The sequence below is a fragment of the Paroedura picta genome, chromosome 1 (assembly GCF_049243985.1).
Source record: "Paroedura picta isolate Pp20150507F chromosome 1, Ppicta_v3.0, whole genome shotgun sequence".
NCBI classification, from domain to species: Eukaryota; Metazoa; Chordata; class Lepidosauria; order Squamata; family Gekkonidae; genus Paroedura; species Paroedura picta.
Genome location: NC_135369.1, coordinates 61822343 through 61846797, shown reverse-complemented (window position 1 = coordinate 61846797; position 24455 = coordinate 61822343). Strand labels below are relative to the sequence as shown.

The following is a 24455-nucleotide window of genomic DNA, read 5'->3' as shown; positions in this document are numbered from 1 at the left end:
ATAAACTTCGGCTCTTGTCAGTCTGGTAAAAGATGATCTGGGAAGAATGTAGGGTCAGCCGGTCGTTTCAAGCTTAGAAAGTTATTTACGACAAGGGCGCCATCGTGACCTTGAGCACACGCCACTGTTGATCCGGAGAGCTCGGTCCCCCTACCTCCCCATGGATCTGTAGGACCCTCAGGATGCCGTTCTTGGTTCCTGGGGCGACCAGCGAGCAGATTTGCGTATCTGCTCAGGTCAGCCAGGTGCGAATGCTCCTGACCCTCAGCATGGCTTAAGAGCCGGACAGAAGTCCAGCTGTTACGGCGCCATCTTCAGTCGAATCCCTCTGAACCGAAGATACTTTCGACACTGAGGGTGAATAGCAATGTGAAAGTATGCGTCTTTCAAATCCAAAGTGGCATACCATTCTCCTCTAGATAACACCGTTATTAACTATTCCACATTCAGCATTCTGAACTTTGATACTTTAACTGATTTATTCAGGCCCCTAAGGTCTAAAATGGGGTGTATTCCGCCTCCTTTTTTGTCAATAGCAAAAAATCTGGAGTAAAATCTTCTAGACAAGGGAGCGTACCCCAGATCAGACACTGCACCTTTCTCCAACAGAGCTTTCACCTCCTGATTTAGGAAATCTGAGGAATGGCCCTGCCTACTCGATGGGATATTGTATCCTGGGTGAGAAAGAAACTCGATATAGTAGCCAAATTTTATTATGTTCAATATCCATGCACTGGATGTGATCAAACACCACTTCTCATAACAATAACTCAACCTTTTCCCAAACCTAGGGTGCACAGACAGTCATTGGGAACTAGAGCCTCCATAGGATCCCCTAGATGGGAACCCATCCGTACGGGGCTTATTATTAGGTCCTTTCTTCTCTCTATTGGAATAAGGTCTGGAAGGACCTGGTTGGTAAGATTGTCTGGGACCAGAATACCTATAAGGTTTATAACCAGAAAATCTTTTCTGAGATTGTGGGTATTTGCTCTGTGATTTTTGACCAGACATCGAGCTAATGCCCAAAGTCTTCGCAGTGAGAGTATATTTTCTCATGGTATGAAGTGTGTCATCGGTTTCCGAATTGAATAATTCTTTTCCCTCAAAGGGCAAATCCTCCACCCAAGCTCTGGTATCATTTTGAATGGTGGACGCCCGCAACCAAGCATGGCGGTGGAATACCACCGACGATGCCATGGCTCTAGTGTGACAATTGACCTGGTGCCGGGCAGCATTAAGCTGTTGCTTAGTAAGTTTTAATGCCTCATTGATGACTGCCTTCACCTGCAACTTGTGAGTCTCAGGCAATGCATCCAAGAGGGGAGTCATGCGTTCCCATAAGGATGTATGGTATCTGCTCATTATTGCCTCGTAATTCGCAACATGGAGACCCAGTGCTGTGGAGGAGTACACCTTCTTTGCTAGGTAATCTATCTTTCTTCCCTCCTTGTTTTGAGGGCAAGAATAAACTGGGCCTAGACGGAAGTACCACTGGGATGATGGAGTTTGCCTTGGGATGGCGAAACAAAAATTGGCAATTTTTTTCTTGTACCTTGTACATTGCCTCCAACTTCCTTGAGGAAGCTGGCACTGAGGCGGGCGTTTCCCAAATGGGAAAAACCACATTCTGAATCCCTTTAATAAACGGTAACGATACTGGGCCAGCACCTGGTGTGTGCAAAATATCCATAATTGGGTCGTCCAATTGTGGATCTGTTGTTAGATAGTCCAGATTCAGGGTTCTGGCCATCCTAATTAACTGCTCTGAATAGAGCCTTAGATCATCAGTAGGGGGAAGGCGTTGTAGGTTCACCCATGACCTCTCCCATAACCGGCAAGGAATGCCCATCAGAGTCTGTGTCAGAGTCTCTGTCAATTACAGGAGGCTCAGAGTGAATCTCCAAATCCTCGTCATCGTACCCAATGTCGAGGACTGTCAGCTTCTAAGCGTGGAAGATCGACGTCGATGTGCGTTGACTCTCCAGTCTGTCGCGGACGATCACGGGCAGGGTTCGGAGGATCGACGTCGAAATTCGATGTTGAACGACGTCGACGTCGACGATGCCAGTCCTCGTAATCCGAAGGAATCATCAAGGGAACTGACACCCACGACTGATCTGATGCTTCTGAGGACGAACGCCTGCGTCGACTGTGCTGTGGATCATCTGACCTCATCAATACAACCTCCGGAGAACCCGGGGAAGATGTTTGCGGTACCGATGGTGAGGGGGGCGTCGATGCCAACTGGCGTGCACTGTCAGTGTCGATGACTTCTCCGCGCCAAGATCGACCTCAATCTTTTTTCGGTGCCGACGCCGATGCCGACGCTGTCTTTCTCTGTCTCCTCAACTCCGGAGAGGCAGATTTTTGGCGCCGTGGAGACTCGCGCTCTTTGCGATTATCTCTTTCAACAGGCCCCTCCAAATGTTTAGCTTTCTTTTTAGCTTTTTTTGGAGGGGGTTCTGAAGCAACTCTCTCCTCACTCGGTTGAGCAGGAGGATCATTACCCCCGGGGGGGGGGGTTGGGATGATATTGAGGGTGTTCGAGCCCGTTGTGCTCCTGATTTTGATCCCTCAGGAATCTTAGGAGGGGCAGCCAGAGCATTTTCATATAGTGCAGCTTTCAAACGCTGCGCCCTCCCGTCTCTTGACTTGGGAGTCATCTTCTTATAGGCCATACAGGCAGTTGTAATATGTCCTTCTCCCAGGCATAAAAGGCACTTCGAATGCCCATCATTTTGTGCCATTTTAGCACCACAATCGGTACACTTCTTGAATAAAGCCATCTGAAGAACTGTACCTCAGTAACAAGTTCTTTTTTTTTTGTAATGATTTTTTTTATTTTCATAAAGATAGAAATATAGGATGCAACACGAGTTATTGATACAAAAAGCAGTAAATAAAATATAATCATCATTTGAAAATATACGACCCCACATTGACTCCACAGTGATATAAACTTTTGCCCAAAACTCTAAGAGCCATGAGTCTAAGAGCCATCCACATTTCCACTACATTTTAAAAAAAAGGCCTGTTTAGATATACAAAAGAAAAGTTATTATTAATCAACTTACTTGAGAGATCGTAGACCTCACGTTAACTGCTTGATACAATCTAAGAGCTATCCTGGCAGATATTTCTAGGTTTAAGTTAGATGCTTAACATTAAACATTTCTTATAGAACAGTATGAGTTTTGGCCCTGTATCAATACCCTGATGAAGGGAGAGGAAAGTAGGGCTTTGCCTTAAAGATGTACAAAGAAAAAAAATTACAAAAGGATTTCATAATTTCTCCTTATCCTTAATACAGATACATCTACAAAACCATTTATACTTGACCCATTCTAAGAGCCATCCTGACAGGTATAAGTTGAGAGCTTTGCATTTTCTACAGATCAATATGAGCTTTGGCCCTATAACAATACACCAATAAAAAAAAATAAGGGGGGAAAGCCCCATTTTATATTTCCAACACTAACGATTATATTACCTATATGCCTACTAAGGAAAAGAAACAAGAGAGAAAAAAGGCACTGCTTCCCCTTTTTCATAAAAATAGCAATGTAGGATACAGTATATGTTGTTAATACAGAGAATAATAAGATTTCCAGGTTTAGATTAAATGCTTAGAACAATATAAGCTTTCAGTCTTCTATAGCTTCTTCTTATCCTTAATTCTTATACATCTACAAAACAATTTATACTTGACCCATTCTAAGAGCCATCCTGACAGGTATATTTTCAGATTTAAGTTGAAAGCTTAACATTAAACATTTTCTACAGGTCAGTGTAGTCTTTGGTCCTAGAACAATACACTAATAGAAGAAAGAAAAAATAAGGGGGGAGAACCCCATTTTATATTTCCAACACTAATGATTATATTACCTATATGCCTACAAAGGAAAAGAAACAAGAAACAAGAGAGAAAGAGACACTGCTTCCCCTTGTTCATAAAAATAGAAATATAGAATACAGTATAACGTTAAACATAAAACAATATGAGCTTTCGGTCTTCTTAAGGGGGTCTCATCTCGAGGCTTGCTACATCTTGTCGTTCCCGTAGACTTATATTCTGTCCCATTGGCCTTTGGCGTAGAAAGTGCAGTTGTACTCTTTCCCGCAGAATATGCATCGATAAATCTTGAGGCCGTTGCACCTCCTGGACTCCAGTATCAATATAATTTTTCCCCTAAGAGCTCCTTTAAATCGGTTACTTTCACTGCAGATCCATATTTCTTTTGATTGATTTTTGTACACTGTTGCTTTGAGATGGCTGTATGTCTTTTTAAAAAGGGTGTCCTTATCTGGGCTGCAGAACTCCGGCATCCCATTTTCCGTCTCCAGAATTTCAGATTTCTCTTCTATTGTTGGTTTTCCACCTTGTTTAGAGCTGTCATCAGCCACTGTTATTGATCCACCATTCCTGTTAAAGACTTCTTCCTTGGCATCTTGGATCTCCTTGAAGATATGAATTTCAGATTTCTCTTCTGCTGTTGGTTTTCCACCTTGTTTAAAGCTGTCATCAGCCACTGTTATTGATCCATCATTCCTATTGGAGACTTCTTCCTTGCCATCTTGGATCTCCTTGGAGATATTTTTGACCAATTCATCTATAAATACTTTGAAATCTTGGGTTTGTATCTCTATTAGATGAGCCAATCTTTTTAACATAGACATGTTTTTGACTTTAAAAAAAACCGGCCTCAAACAATTTTACAAGTGGCCAGTAGAGGTCCTCTGTTTTATCCTCTGGCATGTGACGTATTGAAGTCAGTTAAGGCAGATATTCTCGTGCTGGCACGGAGTTCTCGTGAGATCTTCCCATTCACAGCTCTTATCTCTTATCTCCAAAAACCAAAACAATTACAATAAGAGCTTTTGCCAATTAATTCGAGTTGATTTGAGTCCTTCTTCTGCTTAGTTAGGAGAATTAGCCTGCCTCATAACGAGGTGGCTTCGGGCAGAGCAGAGTAAGAGGAGGGGGGAAACAAAGGGCTTTGATGCAGGAAGAGAGACGGAGAAAAAAAAAACGAGAGATACTTGCAGTAAATGATGTTTTGGAACTCAGCCGATGTCCTCCCCTCAGTTCAAAACGTTCATTTGTGGTAAATCATCGTGTAGGGTTTAAGCAGATACTTTAAGATTAAAGAAAGAAAAGAAAGTCCGAGATAGAAAATGGCAGTCGTCCTCTGGACCTGGAACGCTGACAGCCTATAATCCAGGGAGATATACTCCCTAAAGGATTGGAGACGGCCCCAAGAACTTCCTGGGTAGAAAGGTGAGGTGGGGTTTGCGTACCCCTCCTCTTTTCTGCCAATTGCTTGCGCAATTGACCCCTGTCAGGCTTCAGAGATAGCAGAGCAGATGCCCTGCTACCCTCTCAGGACGACATCTTTAGCCACACCCCCAACAAGTTCTTTTTTGATGAAATCCAATCACCTCAGAATACTCTGAGGTAAACGACTGAAGCAGCTCGCTGTTTCACGTTCTCTCTCACAGGCGGCAAGAAAAGAACTGAGGGAGGAGTGCTAGCTCCTCCTACGTCATGTGACATTTGAGCGGGAAAAGTTTTTCCCTCCTCTTCCAGAGTGGGAGGGGTAGCACTCCTGGGAGTCTAAAAGACTGAAAAATAGCTCGCTAGCTCCTCTCCGTGGCAGGCCTGCTACAGCGCAGTCCCCATGTGTGACTGCACTGAAGCCAAGAAGATGAAATATATTTACTAGTTGCAATTTGCAGAGGTGCTCTTTTCCCCTTCCTATTCCAAGTCCCATAAATCTTGGGGGTGATCAGAAGCACAAGCCCTTTGGCTTCTGGCTCATAGCTCACATCCCATGCCTTTGGATGAAACCAGCCAATAAGTCCAGGATTAGTTCAAGATGTACTTTTGTCATTTTGTTTTTGAGTTTATTTATATTGTATTTTCCTCATAAATGAAGTTGGGTCTCTTTGGTGAGAAAAACTGAGGTACAAATACTTAAGTATATGTAAATAAATAAAATCCAGAGTTTTTCCAGTATTTCCCTCCCCACAGCATGAGTTTCTCAACTCTCCTCACCCCAATGCTTTTCAAAATGTTCTCTACATGCTGGTCTGCAGAGGAAGCAAGGGGGAAAGAAAGTCATAGTTTATGGAAACCCTGTCACTCATGGAAAAGCTCTGGCAGATCCAAGTCTCATTTTATCTATAGCCTAGAAACAACAATACGGAATTCTAGTTTGTAAGCTACTGAACACATCACAGTTTATTGCTTTGCATCACAAGAAACTAAGATTTGCTGCATACCAGTTAGTCTTTCATATCTGAATCATGTTTGACAGGAAGAAGTGAGAGAATGTAAGCTTGAGATATTCTAGGGCTTTAATGCTTTTCTCTAACAGAAGACTCAAAGCAGCTTACAATTGCCTTCCCTTTCCAATTCCCACAACAGACACCCTGTGAGGTAGGTAGGTAAGGTAGGTGAGACTGAGATATAGAACCATAGAATCATAGAGACAGAGTTGGAAGGGGCCATACAGGCCATCTAGTCCAATCCTCTGCTCAACGCAGGATCAGCCCAAAGCATCCTAAAGCATCCAAGAAAAGTGTGTATCCAACCTTTGCTTGAAGACTGCCAGTGATATATTACTGCTGATATTACTGCTCAGTCAGAACAGCTCTATCAGGCCTGTGACGATCCCAACATCACCCAGCTGCAGGTGGAGGAGCGGAGAGATTCAAGCAAAAAGATACAAGTAGTCCATTTACCCAAATAAATAGCCCTCATAAGCTATATAAATTAATTTTGAAGACAAACTACAATTTCAAGAAAAAATACCAGCAACACTAGTTATATTAATTCCCTCCTCAAACCAATGCATTACCTACCTCAATTTTTTCTGTCATGCAGTTTACTAGTGAATAATTTGAAGATACAGGAATATTGCTTTCATTACAGAGTTTCAGACACACATTCACTAGTTGCTGACGATACTCTGCTGTTAACACTCCACTGTAGACAATACATGCAGCTGAAATAAGAGCATCACCTATAATTCCTTGAAGTCTTTGATCCATGCTATTAACCAATTCTTTCCAGCGTTCCTAGGATATCAAAATATAAGCCAATAGTCTATTAAGTACAGCATCTTGTTTCACCTACTGGCCAACCACTTGCCCAGGAGATCCATCAGAGAGATTCTCAACGTGATCTCCTTGCATGGGAATTCAGGTATTTACTGTCTATAGACATGAAGATCCCATTTAGTCATCCTGTCTAGTAGCCATTGATGGTCCTATACTCCACAGATCTGCCTAATCTCTTTTAAAGTTTTCTGTGCATCCCACAATGTAATTACATGTCAACTGCACCGCCGATGGGGGGCGGTGGCACTGCTGTCTGCCTTCCCCCTCCAGCATTGGGGTTGCCCATTGGGGGCTTGGGCTCCAGCTCCATGGCGAGCCGGGCAGTCAGGCCGGTACCCGGAGGGTAGGCGGTGGCGGAGGCAGCTGGGCAAGAGGGACCCAGTGGGCAAGCGTCCTGAGCAGCCACAGGCTTTTGTCATCGCCGGCCTCGGTACTGCGCAGCCTGTCCTCGGCGCGCTCTCAGCCACAACTGGCTGCCCCCCCCGCCTTGCCGCCACTCCGCCCCCCTCCATGCTGAGTCCCCAGCTTCCCTGCGGGCCTTGGAGCAGGCCTGCCGGGAAGCCTCTCCCAGCCGCCCTCCTCCCTAGCATGTCCCCAGCTTTGCTGCGGGCCTCGGAGCAGGCCCGCCCTGTCGGGGATGCATTGGGCTTGCTCCGAGACCCACAGGTAAGGCTCCCCCTGGCCACCCCCTTCCTGCGAGTCCTTGGCTTCCCTGCCGGGCTCGGAGCAGGCCCACTGCGTCAGGGACGCAGCGGCTCTGCTCGGAGGCCCGCAGGTAAACCAGCTGCAGCCGGGCCGCTCTGCCACGAAGTCCAGGCAGTCGGGTATGGGCCAATCGGAAGGTGCTTTGCGCTTTCCGATTGGCCCCTCACCCGGACAGGCTCTGCCCCTTTCTCCTCCCACTTAGCCCTTACTCAGTTATGAAGACCGCTGGTCCCAGTGGTTTAAGATGTTGTTGCTAGCCTGGTCACCTCCCAACCCTGGCCAGCTTTAGAGTGTCTGATGGCTTACGACAAGGGAATGCTGATTTTTGAGCATTCCCTTTTTTGCCGTGGCTGTCATCGGGGGACAGGCCCATGCACAAAGAAAGAGCCAGGCCTTCTAGGCCACAATCCTCCCTATGCTATGGTAGCCAGGAAGGGGCTGAAAATGCTGCACTGTGGTGGTTTGCAGTGCCGTGGGGCTGAATGTTTTTTTTTTGTTATTTTTCAGGAAGGTGGGATCACATTCTCATGCAATTCCACCTTCCTGCAAACCCCCCTCTGATGCCACCCCAAACCTTTCTGCCATGGCTGCGTTTCCCAGGGAGACACATTTTGGTGGTGAAGCTATTTTGTCGCCAAAATGTATCCCCCACAAGGATGCGGAAAGTGGCAGACCTGCTCTGCTGCTGAAATACATCCACTGATGGGACACAAGAGATGGTGGAGCATGTTCCTCTGCCGCAACACATTGGCAGTGGCATGGCATGGCCACTGCCATGCATAATTGATCATGGTGTCAAACACTGTGTCTTGAAAAGATATTATACCCAGGAAAGCATCAGCATCTCACCTTATGACAGATCCTTGGCCAAAGTTATGCAATACTCATATGCCCCACAGTACAATAGCATCCTGCAGTCTTAGACTCTAGAAAGGTTACTTGGGCAATGTAAAATGATGTTGGAAGTCTTGCAAAAATTCAACCACCATTGCCTTGAATAGATTTTGAGAATTGATGTGACCCAGACTCTTGTGCAGATTACAGGATCCTGGAGGGGGGGAGGAAGTTAATTTTTTTCTGCAGAACTACAGGTTTCACCAGGCATAGAGGACACTCTCTATGGCTGGTTCTGCATTTATTTTCCCCACTGTCAATCCTGCTGAATTCAGATCGATTTGAACCAAAGTCTTCCTTCCTATCCCCATCCCAAAATGAAACAGAAATTATTCTGGACTTGATTGGGGAAGCTCAGTGGGGTTAGGAGAGTGGTGGTTGTGAAACTACTTATTTTTCTTTTCCTGAAAGAGCGAGTGGGGGGGGACAAGTGAAGTCCAACAGCATTAAAGAGTGCTTTATTAGCCAGAGCAGGCTGGGGAAGGAGCCAAGTGCAGCCAAGGCTGCTTGCTTCTTTCTTTTCATGAAGGGGGAGAGGGGGTGAGCCAGCAGCAGCCAGAGAACGAGGCAAATATCTGCTGAGGAATTCTGGAGCGCAGTCACTTTAAAGCAGGGCAAAAATAAGTCTTGGGAGCAGAGCCTTGCAACCGGGAACTAGGAAGTCTTTGAACTAACATTCTGGCTAATCAGGGACAGATTGCTTCTCTACATCAGCATTGTAGGAAGTTAATCCGGCAAAATGCAGAAGATCTACACTATACTGGGGGCTTTAGTGACTTATATCTGCTCCTGGATATCGCTGGAGAAAGGCAGGATCACCGCGGATCAATCATGCATGTTGCAGAGAGAAAACGTAAAGCGCCCCAAATCAAAATGGAAATTGAATACAGTGCAGAGGGGAAGGATTTATTTGGACTGGGAGAGAATAAATAGCAAAGTGCAGACAAGACCTATGTCTGGCTATGCTGCATGAATTTTGATATTTGCATGAGAACCAGTTTTCTGCAATAAGATCCCGTGATATTAAATGAAAGAAACTGAAAGAATACCATCTCATCCTTGAGAGCTGTGCTTAATACAGATGCACTTTTTAAACGTCGAGTTGTCTGATCTTTTCTAGTTGCTAATATTTCTTGTTCAGCAATATTTTGTTTATATCTTTCTTCTAAATCTTGCTGATGCTGTTCAATCTGAAAAGTCAGGAGTTTCATATTTCTAATGAAAAAATATATTTTAGCAATATATACCGTTATTATTAGATTTCTGAATACAGGCTTCAGGAATTAATTGGTTCATACGCAGGTAACTTCCAATACTACTATAGCACAGGTGCCTCTAGTGTTTTTAATTTGACAACACATAATTTTTATTTACAATTTACTTAACCTTGTCATCAAATTAAGCCAGCAATTTGTTTATTCAATTAGAATATTTATATCCTGCCTTTCAATTAAAAGGTATAACCATAATTATTACAATAACTTTAAAACATTAAAGAAATAGGAATTTAAACCATAAACTTAACTCTATAGTAAAAACTGAATTTTAAAATATCATAAAACATGTAAAAGTTAGCAACAGAAGAAGACCTGTAATGAGGGAGAGAAATTATTTTCAGTCTCAATGCACCACAGATCATTCCTCTCCTTGTAAAACAGCAATATCACTATGAGAAAAATAACTAAAAGAAAAATGTATCTCAAGAATGAATTTGTTGTTGTTAGTTGCGAAGTTGTGTCTGACCCATCGTGACCGCATGGACAATGATCCTCCAGGCCTTCCTGTCCTCTACCATTCCCCAGAGTCCATTTAAGTTTGCACCTACTGCTTCAGTGACTCCATCCAGCCACCTCATTCTCTGTCATCCCCTTCTTCTTTTGCCCTCGATCGCTCCAAGCATTAGGCTCTTCTCCCTGGGGTGCTGGCTGTGCTCAGCGCTGAGGGGGGGGGGCCTTTCAAAGCCTGTTATTACAAACGGGCTTTGAAGCGAGTCTTGAATAAAAGTGTGTTGGTCTTAAAGGTTCCACTGGATTCTGACACCATTTCCACTGCCCCAGCCTTTGAATATTGACGGCTTTTAAAGCCCCACCCACATGACGTTGCCTGCATCCCAAGATTGTCAAGGAGGTGGGTCGCGTTTTGGACATTATTAACTCATGATGAGGGAAATCACCAAAAGTGGATTTACCACCCTCAATTGCATGTCCCATTGGTGAGCAACCAGTGAGCAACCAGGGGAAAGCCCATATGGAAGGAAAAAGCTGTGACAGTCTCTGCAGCATTGTCCCACTCTCACACCCGCCCTTCACTCTCCATTTTCTGCTCTGAGTAATTTTTTTTTAATGGCACAGTCCACATTACAGTGCGATCACAAACCTACATTGTCAAAGGTAAAATAAAATCTTTAAAGTGTCCATGGTCTTTTTTGGGATCAGACAGGCAAAAACAGCCCCTTTTCTGTTTTCTGGAGGTGGGGAATACTTTGGCCTTGTTAATGGTGAATCTCATTCTTACCACAGTTCCTCTAAATATCTCTGAAACAGCCATCTGGACAGCGCTGTCCGGGACACAGGAACCGGCTGTCTGGCCGGCACTTTCGCTCAAGCAGAACAATCCGGACGCGCCCAGAAAAGCTGGTGTGTCAGGATAGAGCTGGCCCCTGGAGCACCCACCTCCATGAGCCACGCATGAGCCGCTCATCCAGCGTTGCCGCCAGAGGCTTCCTGGCCGGTGGCTCACACCATGGACCAAGCTGCAGATGCGGTGAGAGGCCTTCGTGGGCCAAGGGGCCAGGGAAAGGCCCCCCTGCCGGGCCAGTGTTTGGAAGAGCAGCCGATTGTTCTGCGGAGGCCTCTTGCCGCACAGCAAACATGGTGAGAGGCCTTTGCAGGCCAAGTGGCTGCTCCCACAAAGGTTGACTCTGTGGGGGGGGGGGGCTTTTCACAGCACCTTGGCCCACTAAGGCCTCTCGCCAAGAACACCAGCCTGCTGGGGGGGGGGTTTCCCTGGCCCCTTGGGAGCCCCTTTCCCAGAGTACTTTGTGGGCCAAGTAGCTGCTCCCATGAACACCAGCCCAGCAGGGGGTTGCTTTCTGAGGCCCCTTGCCCAACTGGGGAGCTGGCAGGGGAGGCCACAGGGAGGCCTTTCCCTAACACTTCCATGGCCCATTTTTAAAATGGGCTTTCCTGCTAGTAGTAAAGGAATATAATACGTGTATTTGAATTGCATATTATTTAACAAACAATAAAATAATAGTAATATATGAAATAATTATCTTACCAGGACTAAACCTTTTTGTTTTTCAGCCAGCTTTTCATGTGCACGCTTTAATGCATCCTCTGCTTCTGTTACCTTGGCTTGTTTTGGGTCTACAAACTAAATAAGATATATATTTATAATTCAATATAAATCGAGGAGAACTGAAGTACATGTTGTCTTTCCTCATGGTTCCTGAGCATTATATACATGGAAAATAGTGCATGCACAGATTAATTTCAGCGAACATTCTATACCTAAGTTTAAAATTAGTAAAGGTTAGAAGGACACATTCTCAGAGAGGGCAAAGCTGTACTTCCAGCTCAGTTCTTAGACTGCTGCAGCATAGGCCTCATGAGGAACTTCCCTTGTGAGCTTTTTGTCAGGAAAATTCTATCTTGATAAAATAACATTTCCCCTCTTTCTTCTCCTTTATTTTAGGCATGACCAGTTCTCCCTTTTAATAGTTTGTGATAAGGGGAAGAGGGGGCTGCCTTAAGTCCTGCCCCCTTATTCCTCTATTTTTACATGTACAGAAGCCTACTTTTACGTATTGTGTCTCCTGTGGAAGAAGGATGTAAACAGCATCAAGTTGACTGCTGTAACCATTATCTTAAATTTACATTCTTACCAAAATACATTTCCATACAATTAAACCACAGCAGAAATTTTGATTAGTCTGGAATCCTACTTTAGTACCTCCCAAGGATCAAACTATACATCTCCTCATGTTTTTTTTCATTTACTTTATTTGTCTACCTTTCTCATTGTAAGTTAATGCAATCAATAGTACTTGACATCTAATATGCAACATAATTGGACTAGGGTTACAAACTTTGCAACAAAGCAAAAAGTATAAGAAAGACATGGTGTATTGAACAATACAGAAAATGATTTCCCATAAATAGAAGACAACATGGTGGGAACAGAAAAAAGTTAATGCACTTCTAATGTGCTTTTGCACCAGGATTTTTCTTTGCAGAATAGGATAATCTACTTCTTTTGTTGTTGTTAGATGTGAAGTCGTGTCCGATCCATCGCGACCCCATGGACAATGATCCTCCAGCCCTTCCTGTCCTCTACCATTCCCCGGAGTCCATTTAAGATTGCACCTACTGCTTCAGTGACTCCATCCAGCCACCTCATTCTCTGTCGTCCCCTTCTTCTTTTGCCCTCGATCGCTCCCAGCATTAAGCTCTTCTCCAGGGAGTCCTTCCTTCTCATGAGGTGGCCAAAGTATTTGAGTTTCATCTTCAGGATCTGGCCTTCTAAGGAGCAGGCAGGGCTGATCTCCTCTAGGACTGACCGGTTTGTTCGCGTCAATTCTTTGACGCTCAGCCTTCCTTATGGTCCAAATTTCACAGCCATACATTGCAACTGGGAAGACCATAGCCTTGACTAGACACACTTTTGTTGGCAGGGTGATGTCTCTGCTTTTTAGGATGCTGTCTAGATTTGCCATAAAGTACCGGACCGAGCACCAAGCCCTGAGGTACCCCGCTACTCACCTCCCTCCAGTCTGATGAAACACCATTGACAACAACTCTTTGAGTGCTGTTCTCTAACCAATTCCCTATCCACCTAACTATCTGAAAATCCAGATTGCAGTCCTTCAACTTATCCATCAGAACATCATGGGGAACCTTATCAAAAGCTTTACTAAAATCCAAGTAAATGACATCAACCAAATTTCCACGATCCAGCAAACCAGTTACTTGGTCAAAAAAGGAAACCAGGTTGGTCTGACCGGACCTGTTGGAGACAAATCCATGCTGACTTCCTTGGATCACCAAATTGTCCTCCAGATATTTGCAGATCACTCCCTTTAATATCTGCTCCATTATCTTCCCCACAACAGAGGTCAGACTCACTGGTCTGTAGTTTCCCGGGTCATCCTTCCTCCCTTTTTTGAAGATCGGAATAACGTTTGCTCTCTTCCAGTCCTCTGGGACGTCTCCAGTCCTTAAAGAGGTTTATTAAAGTTTGCCCTACGAAAATCCAACATCCACGTCTGGCTACAAGCTTCCTTGCCCCCCCCCCCATCTCAAAAGGAATTCTATGAGGACATGGTCATTTCCCCCTAGGGTGCCCACCTCCTTCACCTCATCCACCAACTCTTGCCTGTTGGTCAGTATTAAGTCCAGTATGGCTGAACCTCTTCTGGGTTCATTTACCATTTGATAAATGAAATTGTCAGCCAGGCAGGTCAGAAAGTTGCATGACTGAGGACGCTTCGCAGAGTTTGTTTCCCAGCACAAATCTGGGAAATTGAAGTCACCCATGATGACAAGGTCATGCCACTGGGATATTTTCACAAACTACTCACAAAGACCCATTATGCACGGGGGTTTTAGCGCACATTCAGGGTGGAATGGCGGCGACTAAAATCACCGATAACGCACGGTGCCGACTGCAACCGGCCGCAGCTTCTGTGCATGCCGCCGAAAAAACTGCGTTCACGAAACGCGGAAGAAAGCGCAGCTTCCGGGTGATCGGGGCGCAACCAGAAGTGGCGCCGGGATCGCCGCATGCATAATCGGTTACTCTGGGTTTTGCCGCCGTTGCACCCCACCCCGTGCATAACCGGTGTGCGTTGCATCTTCCCCCTCCACGTTTTCCATGTGACCCGAAATTGCCGTTTCGGCGGCCGTGCATAATGGGCCAAAGTGCAGCATCCACATGCTCTCGTTGGTCAGGCAGTTGGTAGCAGACACCAACCACCACACTGGCCCATTATGCACGCATTCGGGGTGGAATGGCGGCGACTTACATCACAGCACCGGCTGCAAGTGGCCACAGATTCAGTGCATGCCGCCAAAAAAGCCACGTTAGCAAAACGCTGAAGAAAGCACAGCTTCCAGGTGACCGGGGGGCAACCAGAAGCGGCGCCGGGGTCACCGCGTGCATAATCGGTTACTCTGGGTTTTGCCGCCGTTGTGTCCTGTCCCGTGCATGCTTCGCTTCTTCCCCCTCCGTGTTTTCCATGTGACCCGAAATCGCTGTTTCGGCGGCCATGCATAATGGGCCACTGCTTGTTTTCCCCTTGCTTATTTTCACCCAGATGCTTTCCACTGTAGATATACTCTCCTTCACTAGAATTTCCTGACAGGTAAGCCCTGACAGGTAAGCCCTTTCCTCACATATTGTGCCACTCTTCCACCTCTTCGATCTATTCTGTTTTTTCTGAACAGTTCATATCCATCCGTCCTCGTTTCCCGAGCCCTCCGACAGCTGCGGCTCCGGGCTGGTCCGCTGCGCCCCCTGTTTGTCCTCGGCCATTCCTACCGGGGCTAGGAGCGCTCACAGGCCGCTCGACTTACCCCCGGGCTTGTCTGTAGGGCGGGCACGATCAGTGGGAGGGCACGGCTTCCCTCGGTCCTGTGGGGCGGCAAACTTACTTTTTGCAAGGCGCGTGGAGCAGACGGAGGCGAAGTGCCCCTTGCCCCCGCATTCGTGGCACAGGCTCTGCTGGCGGCAGCATTCTCGGTTGAGGACGGCCGCAAGTGCAGGAGGGGCCGCCAGGGGCCTAGGGGCCGTCGGCTGCTGATCAAATTTGGAGCATTGCAGGAGTCTGGCCGCCTCTTGTCAGTGGATGTAGGCCTTATACTCCACAAGCTCAGTCTCTATCATCCTTGCCGCCTCTATCCACTGCTCACAAAGTGCAGCATCGACATCCTCTCGTTGGTCAGGCGGTCGGTAGCAGACACCAACCACCGCACTGTTTGTTTTCCCCTTGCTTATTTTCACCCAGATGCTTTCCACTGTAGATATGCTCTCCTTCACTAGAATTTCCAGACAGGTAAGTCCTTTCCTCACATACAGTGCCACTCCTCCACCTCTTCGATCTATTCTGTTTTTTCTGAACAGTTCATATCCATCCACTATTACATTCCAGTCATGAGAATCCACCAAGTTTCTGTGATGCCTACTAGATCATACCTTTCCATCAGCATGAGAAGTTCCAGCTCTTCCTTCTTATTGCCCATGCTTCAGGCGTTAGTATAAAGGCATCTGAATCCTTTTACTTTTGGTTCTCTATGAGCTGGCCTTCCTGGTTGGGCTGCCCCCGATCGGTCTCCTTCTTTACACTCCATATGTTGAACATCTCCTTCCCCTTGTGGCTTCAGTTTAAAGCTCTCCTGATGAATCTCCCCAGGTTCCTTCCAAACACATTCTTTCCCAACTTTGAAAGTGCATTCCATCAGGTGCTAGTAGGCCTTCCACAAGAAAGCCTCTCCCATGGTCCCAGAAACCAAATCTCTCAACTACGCAGCCACTGATTCACTTCCATTATCTTCCTCTCCCGACGCATTCCTCTTCCCTTGACAGGCAAGATTGAAGAGAATATCACTTGTGCCCCCATTTGATTGAGCTTCCTCCCTAGATCTTGATAGTCTGTTTTAATAGGAGCAATGGTATTCATGGACATGTCATTCGTTCCCACATGGACCATCACAAATGGTGATCTGTAGATTTGAGGAGTTTGGGCAGCCATTCTGAAATGTCTTTAATTTTTGCCCCTGGCAAGCAACACACCTCTCGGGTTAGGGGGTCGGGCCCAGCCACATGGTGATCCATTCCTCATAGCAGGGAGTCTCCAATTACCAGTACTCTCCTGTTTTTTCTTCTTCTCAACACCATTTCCTTCTATCCCTCAACCTATCTTCATAGGGCTTGGTCCCTTGGCCCCAGATCATCCTCATCACTCTGTACCCTTTCAATTTTATCTATGTCCTTCTCGAAGTGAGACCTCCAGAACTGCACACAGTACTTCAGGTGTGGAGAGGGGGGAGAAGAAAGGGAAGGCGATTGTAAGCCACTTTGAGACTCCTTCTGGTAGAGAAAAGCGGCATATAAGAATATATATTTTCTTTTTCTTCTAAGTGTTCTTCATCTTGACTTGTTTGATCTTTCCACCTGGATCCATGCTAAAGTAACACTTAGTTCTAGACTATTATAATGCACTCTACCTAGAAATCAACTTGGAGAATCCAGTTCATACAGTATGCCTGGCTTGGTAATATCTACTGTGCTCTCCCTATAAAAGACCCCCTCAGACTGCAGTCTAGTTTTGGGTGTACTGCAGGTGCATCAAACCAGGACTACTGATGTGGATATTATTTTAATTTGTTGACAAACGTATTTTATATTTAATTTAACAACTTTTAAAATTATATTAATTGTTGAATGTTTGAAATGATGTACACTGCCCTGAGCTGGCTCGCTGGGAGGGAAAATCAAATCAAGCAAGAAACCAATTAATAACAAATAATTATCACCATAGAGCAGGAGCATTACTATTACATCTATTCTGCATCCCATCAGTTACAAAGTTCAATTCACATATCTGTCCTGCATGCCCTTAGACCATATCTTCTAATAAAAGAGGAAATGTTTTCATACTATCTCTATTGGGGGGGGGAGAGGGGAGGAAGAATTAAAATATGACCCTCATCTGCAAGACTGCCACTTCTGTTATGCAGCTTAGTTCATCTGAAGAGGGCATTCTGAGTGTGCTACCTTGCAAATGCACAGGATCAGCAACAGCATGAGAATTCTCTGTTATGGCCCTCCCCTTTGCAATGATCTTCTGGAGGGCATCAGGAAGGCTCCCATACTTTTATCATTCTGCAAAATGTGTGAAACAAAGTTGTTCAGGAGGGCATATTTATAAACAGGGCTATATTGTGAAGTACTGTAAGTAAATTGTTCAGGAGGGTGATTTTAGAAAAGGAGGAGGACTGTAACCATACCACTGCATTCAATATGTATCATATGTTTGCTCTACGTCTTATTTTATTCTAATGTCATATCATTTTCTGTGTTGTGAAACATATGCCTAATATTTCATACTTTGGTTCAGATTTCTATTATTCCATTCCTTTTAAATTGCTTATTAGATGTCTCATCCTATTGATTGCATTGACCCATTATATAATCTGCCATCAGCATCATTAGAGATCTGCCCAAACCACTGGGCCTCAGTACGAGTTAATCAATGTTTCTAGAATTCTCCTGTTCTACAATGTTTATTGCTATCATTATCTTGTTGTCATTGTTATTGTTTTTACCACATCACTATAAACTGAGTGACTTGTATTGTTCCCATTTCATGTAAATACTATACAATTAAATATATGAATGCTATACAAGTGGTTGTTTAACTATGTTATTTCAATTACCTTAGAGCTATGTACATGTGTACATAATATAATAATCAATAACCTTGCCTGGACAAACACATATAATACAATGACAAATGCTATTTAGCCCTTGAAATTTAAATTTAATTATTTAAAAAACATTAAAGAACTATGAACTAATATACTCCCTTCTCCATATCAGATTTGATGAGTGCAGAATTCCCTTTCTTCTGTGGGCACCCCTCCCACATACACAAAGTTGTATATAATTAAAGTACACATTTTTACATGGTGTCTAGGGATTGGATTATATTCTGTATAAGAAAGATAATATTCAGAATAATTGTGGTTTTTTAAACTCTACGTTTGGATAACATATCTTTGCAAAACTAAGCACAGATTGCAATGTTAATATTTATCTTGTCACCAAATACATTCTAATAATGGAACATTTTGATGAAAATATTTCTAAAAGGATTTGGAAATAGTAGAAGTAAAGATACCCTTTTTACTATACGATAATTATCTAAAGCTAAAATCCATTGACAGATGGAACAACAGGCAACAGACACAAGTCCCACTTTTGTTGGGCTAAAGTCAGGTGACTTCACATATTTCTTCAACTGTAGAAGCACCTGAAATAAAAATAGATCAGTTACAACAAACACAAACTAAAACTTGATATATTCAAAATTAACTAGCTAAGAAATATCATTCTATACATTCTATACAATATGATCCATGTGAAAGTAGCTTCTGTGTGCCCCCGTGAGCAAAGGGGGGAGGAAAATGACATAGGGCCACAGAGAAACAATTTCTTCTTATCTGAAACATATACCATATATACTCGTGTATAAGCCGGGTTTTTCAGCACAGTATTCACATTGAAAAAGTCCTTCTCGGCTTATATGGGGGTATATACTATAATTGAACTATCAGCCTGCTCCCAGTCAGCCAATCATTACATTGCTTCTGCAAACCTCCTGCAAGCTGAAGCTTGCTTGCTCTGGCTGCTTGTAGGATAGCAATGGTTTGAGTGAGGGACTCTGATCTTTTTTTCCTTTTGCCTTTACTTCTTCCAGACTATTGTTTTGGTTTCCGTGGGTGGGGTAGGGTGAGGTGGGTTTTGGGGGTGCTTTGGGATTTACTGTTTCTCCTAATGTTTATTTCTTCTTTTTCTGAGGGGCAGCAAGCATTGTTTGCCTTTTCTGCTTGAGGTTTGTTTCTTTTAAAAGTTGATTTGTACAGTTCTTTCTTTCAGTGTTGAGTTTTACAGTTCTTTATTTCAGTGTTTTGTTCTAGGAGGGGGGGGGCACTGTAGCTGTAGTTAGAGTAGTCCATTCTCCCAATTTGGTAGCTGTTGTACTTGTTGTAAGAGGTTGCCAACTTTGGGTACTGTTGTTCTGCTCTGGTTTGCTGGCCCTCTTTTGCACTGACAGAGCTAGTTTACTGTTTTTCTTTGAAATAAATATTCAAAAACATCTAACCTACTGGTGCCTCAATTAATGTAAATTTACCAGTAACTGCTGCATGTCCCACCCTCGGCTTATATGTGAGTCAATAAGTTTGCCCAGATTTTGTGGTAAAATTAGGTCCTTTGGCTTATATCTGGGTTGGCTTATATGCAAGTATATTTGGTAAGTTCTTTAATGTAAAACTTCTCTTCAATTTTTTAAAAAAGGAAAACAGATAGTATTCCAGGAAACATCCTTCTTCTTCAGATAGTACTTTCACAGTTACATTAGCCATCAAATCATTTTTTAATGAATTTTAGCCTTTCCTATGAAACCAAGGCACCTGTTTGAACATTCCTAGATGAAGAAAAAGACAATTAACTAGGCATTTGATTCTTCTTTTACCTTTTCTGGAAGATTATCTTTATCAAGAGTAGTCAACCTCTTGAGAAATCCAGGGTCTGCAAGGAGTAATTTTGCTGTCGCCCATGTTGGCTTCTTTTGCAGAAGAACACAAACTGCATTCATAACAGTTAATACAAGTGGAGGAGGATGAGTATACACTCTGTAGAATATAAAATATATTTGGAAAAATTAATCATTCTTTTTAAAATATTCAAAATCATTTTTTGTACTAATTGGTGTAGCAGTTAGGAGCGCTGATTTCTAATCTGGTGAGGTGGGCTTGACTCTGTACTCCCCCACATGCAGCCAGCTGGGTGACCTTGGGCTCACCACAATACTGATAAAGGTGTTCTGACCAAGGAGTAATACAAGGGCTCTCTCAGCCCCACCAACCTCATGGGGACCATTTATGCACTGGGAACTTCACTGCCCCAGCTCTCATGCAGGAGTACAAATCAGGGGCAGATCAGGTGCACTGGGCCCAATGCTCCCCCGTGTGGGTGCAGGAAGAGGTGGGGCAACCTGGCATGACTAAAACTCCAGCCTGCAACCCGGCATGAAACTTCCAGTGCATAAACAGTCAGGGTGTCTGTTGTGGGGAGAGGGAAGGGAAGATGAATGTAAGCCGCTTTGAGACTCCTTCTGGTAGAGAAAAGCGACATATAAGAGCCAATTTTTCTTCTTTTCAGAAACCAGTGACTTGAATGTTGTCATTGCAAGGCAATGATGTTATTATTTGGTATTCTAGATTCTAACATCAATTTCTGTATCCCTACAGGAAGATAAGAATCATTGTTCTAATGTAAGGAAAGGCATGTGTTTCATCCCTTTCATCGTTACCATTTTCACAGTACAGGCTTATCTTGTTTTAGTGTTGATTTGAAGCCCCTATTGATGCTTAGAATTTGTGGCACTTATTCTGCAATAGGGCTTTTAAGCAATGGTTGGACATAATATGTTCTGCAATTAATTTGAAAATAGACCATGCAACCTCCTGTCATGTACTTTGTCATTAAGAGGGCACATATTTTTTTTTGCACACACTCAATAGTGCTGTAACATACTTACATTGCAAATTGCTCAGAGCAGGAAATGGAGAGGGGAGGGCGAGTGTGAGGGCAGGACAAATCTGCCAAGACTATTGCGTGTTTCCCCCTCCATACAGGCTTATCCCTGGTTGCTCATTGGTTGCTCACTGATGGGATGTGCGATTTAGGGATGTTTTGGACAGTCCCGGGATGCAGGCGACTGTAGGGTTCATCTGTGTCTGTGCTTACCAAGTTTCAATGAGGACAAATCCTCCTAGCCCATGTCCAGCACAGCATGTGATGTGGTTATTGTGAGAATCTAACTTTCAAACATTAGACAATAGGGGCTTGTAACTAACAATGTATTGTTGACAATGTATCATTGTACAACTGCACAAAAAAGCAGCCTTATATAACTATGCACATGTGTAGTGCCATGCTGGCTTACCTTCTGACCCTGGCGTTCAGCGCGCGCGCTACACCGGGACAGCCCAGCATGCCCCGCCCCCGTACATACACAGGGAATGGCGGGGCATCCTGGCCCGCCGCAACGGAAGAGCGGCAGCGCACAATAGCTGCCACCGTGCATAAGACGCCAAACTGTGGCTTGTCTCCATTTTGTTTGGATTTGTCTCCATTTTTACCCATGAACAAAGTTCACTCCCCTCCATTGCGAGCAATGTTGCAATGTACTTAAAAAAAAAATCTCACTTTGTAATGGAGCGGCTCTGCTTGAGCACAGAGTGCAGGGAGGCTGACCCTGGCTGCCTCTTACCCACTGGATCTGGTGAGCTCTTGTGGAGATGACTCTCCTCCCCTAGCTACCACCTTCTCTTCCTCCCAGCTGCATTCTCTCCCCAAGATGAGCAGGTCCCCTAAAAAGTGAGCTTAAAAAATTTAAGTAGGTTGCAACGTTGCTTCCCTCCTCCAGCCACCTCCTGCTTTCCCTCCCAGCTGCACTCTCTCCAGAAGTGAAGCAGCTACTTTGAGCTCTACCAGGAAAATAACCAAGATGTTCAAGGGAGAGCGCTGTTGTTATTAGTGGTATAATTGGTGACTTCACACCACCCTCCCTTTTATTTTTTATGTATGCTTATATTGATATCATAGCTGCATTTTTTTAATGGTGACACGATATCAATATGCTGCTGTAATGACAGGTCAAGTCTTTATACCCCTCCATTTTGGAGGTATATTGGCACATCTCCATGAGGGAAGGAGCTAAAGACTTTAAAAAAACAACAAAAAACTAGGTATTCAGAGAACCTGCTTGATCTATCACTAGAGCAGTATATTGACATATCAATATTTAAAAATGAAACCAGGGTGGGGGAAAGAGAGTAGTTTGATGATGAGAACAGTCATTGAATGAGGGCTGGAGGTAGTGATCAAGTGGGATAAAGAAAACTAACAAAAGCATTGTGCATAAGGAAAAAGACAACTCAAAACTGGCATCCAGAAAAAGATCAGAATGGCCTAAAATAATGGCTTAAAAAATGAGAAGGGGTGGGGGAACAAAGTGAAATGTAAAGGCACAAAAAAGTGTAAGGAAAACCAGGGGATATACTGAAGCAGTATGGGACCAGAACTGATGAAAAATACCAGTGTAGAAAGCCTTAAACAGTGAAACAGTTCCAACCAACATCAACAAACTTACCTAATTTCTGCAATGTGATTTTTGTCAAGTGCATCAAGAGCAGCATGAGCTTTTTCCAAAGATGGCATTACAGCATTGAGCTCCTCTGTTACATGCTGTACAAATTAAAAATAAGATGAAGAAAAAGCTGGAGTTTGATGCTGCTTTTACCATATACAACATTACAAATATCACTTTCTATAACCTAGCCTAATATTTTAAAATTTGAATGCCCTTTTTGCTAATTTAGAGCAATTTTTTTTCTCAGTTGGGTGGGTTGAGAAGCATATACTGATAATAAAGACATCTCATGTACACCATCTGCAGCTGAATGCAAACTATGGCTGAATATCCAGTTTGGTGTAGTGGTTAGGAATGCGGACTTCTAATCTGGCATGCCGGGTTCGATTCTGCGCTCCCCCACATGCAACCAGCTGGGTGACCTTGGGCTCGCCATGGCACTGATAAAACTGTTCTGACCGAGCAGTGATATCAGGGCTCTCTCAGCCTCATCAACCCCACAGGGTGTCTGTTGTGGGGAGAGGAAAGGGAAGGTGACTGTAAGCCGCTTTGAGCCTCCTTCAGGAAGGGAAACCGGCATATAAGAACCAACTCGTCTTCTATTTCTAGAACCAAAAATCATATTGTTTTTTTTGGCCCACATAAGCTGTTTTACGTGCGAACACTGTGATTCATCTGCTGCCTTGCAGAACCATCTACATTTGATTGTTTATTTTGCTAACAATGGACCGTTTACGCACTGGAGGTTTCATGCTGGGCTGCAGGCTGGAGTTTTAGTCATGGCAGGTTGCCCCACCTCTTCCCGCACCCGGTGCGCCCCATTTGGTCCGGTGAGCCTCATCTGCTCCCGATTTGTGCTCCTGCATGGGAGCTCAGGCAGTGAAGTTCCCAGTGCGTAAGTGGTCATGGGTATGTATCAAGCATATAAGTAAAATGGAAAAATAGGAGAAATATAGTGCACCTTAGCATATTCTTCCACAATGAGTGTTTCTGCAGCCATGAGTTCTTCATCCTGTTTAACAAGAATTCGAACTTGTTCTACAACTAATGAATCTCTATGAAGTTTTTCCACAAGTTCTTCTATTTCCTAATTGGAGAAATTTTAAAAGTAAAATATTTTTATTTCAGTATTTGTCTAGTACAATCTTTAATTTATTTTAGAAACAGAAATGATCTCTTTCAAACTAATTGAAAAATATTTAGAAAGACAGCAAAGACAGCATGCACAATAAGAATATATCTTGCTGAATAAGACCAAAAGGCTATCTATCACCCGAGTGCTTTTCTGCAACAAAGTTAAATGTACATGCAAATCTCACAAGAGGATAAACCTCTTGTGACGAGGATAAACCTCCAGCTATCCCCTATCCCACAAAAACAGCATTGTCAGGGTCCCTTCTGCCTGAACTGAGAGGGGTGAGGTAAGAAAGTTGCGTTCCACAGATGGATATCTCTTTCATCTATGGAACTTCTCCATGAGATCCAACCCATACAGTTCAGTGGCATTTATATTATGACTATACAGTTTCTTTCCTGAGGGTTAAATTTTACAGCTTTTTGTAAGCTGATGTTTTACTTCATTTAATGAAAAGGTCAAAGGATGCAACCCTATGCAGTTGCAGCCAATCTCCCTCTTTCACTCTCTCTTTGGGCATGTGTATGTTTGTATATGAAGTATATAAATAAATACAACACCCATCATTCTTCAAATGAATATGTGAAAGCAAGTTATATAAAATGCAGCTTATATGCTTTAAATGAGGTCGTATGTAAAAAAAAAACAATTCTG

The 24455-nt window shown here is 43.9% G+C and overlaps 1 protein-coding gene across 4 annotated transcripts in view; it reads right to left on the bottom strand.

The window, feature by feature from the left end:
- The window catches only part of DNAH14 (dynein axonemal heavy chain 14), a 291965-nt gene that overhangs the window by 65974 nt on the left and 201536 nt on the right, over nucleotides 1-24455 (bottom strand). For all 4 annotated transcript variants that reach the window (XM_077340659.1, XM_077340670.1, XM_077340680.1 and 1 more), the window contains 7 exons: nucleotides 23628-23753; nucleotides 22667-22761; nucleotides 19982-20141; nucleotides 18626-18757; nucleotides 12004-12099; nucleotides 9774-9914; nucleotides 6868-7083 (listed from right to left, as the gene is read on the bottom strand). In XM_077340659.1, coding sequence (XP_077196774.1) covers nucleotides 6868-7083; nucleotides 9774-9914; nucleotides 12004-12099; nucleotides 18626-18757; nucleotides 19982-20141; nucleotides 22667-22761; nucleotides 23628-23753 — 966 coding nt within the window. The remainder of the gene's footprint in view (nucleotides 1-6867; nucleotides 7084-9773; nucleotides 9915-12003; nucleotides 12100-18625; nucleotides 18758-19981; nucleotides 20142-22666; nucleotides 22762-23627; nucleotides 23754-24455) is intronic.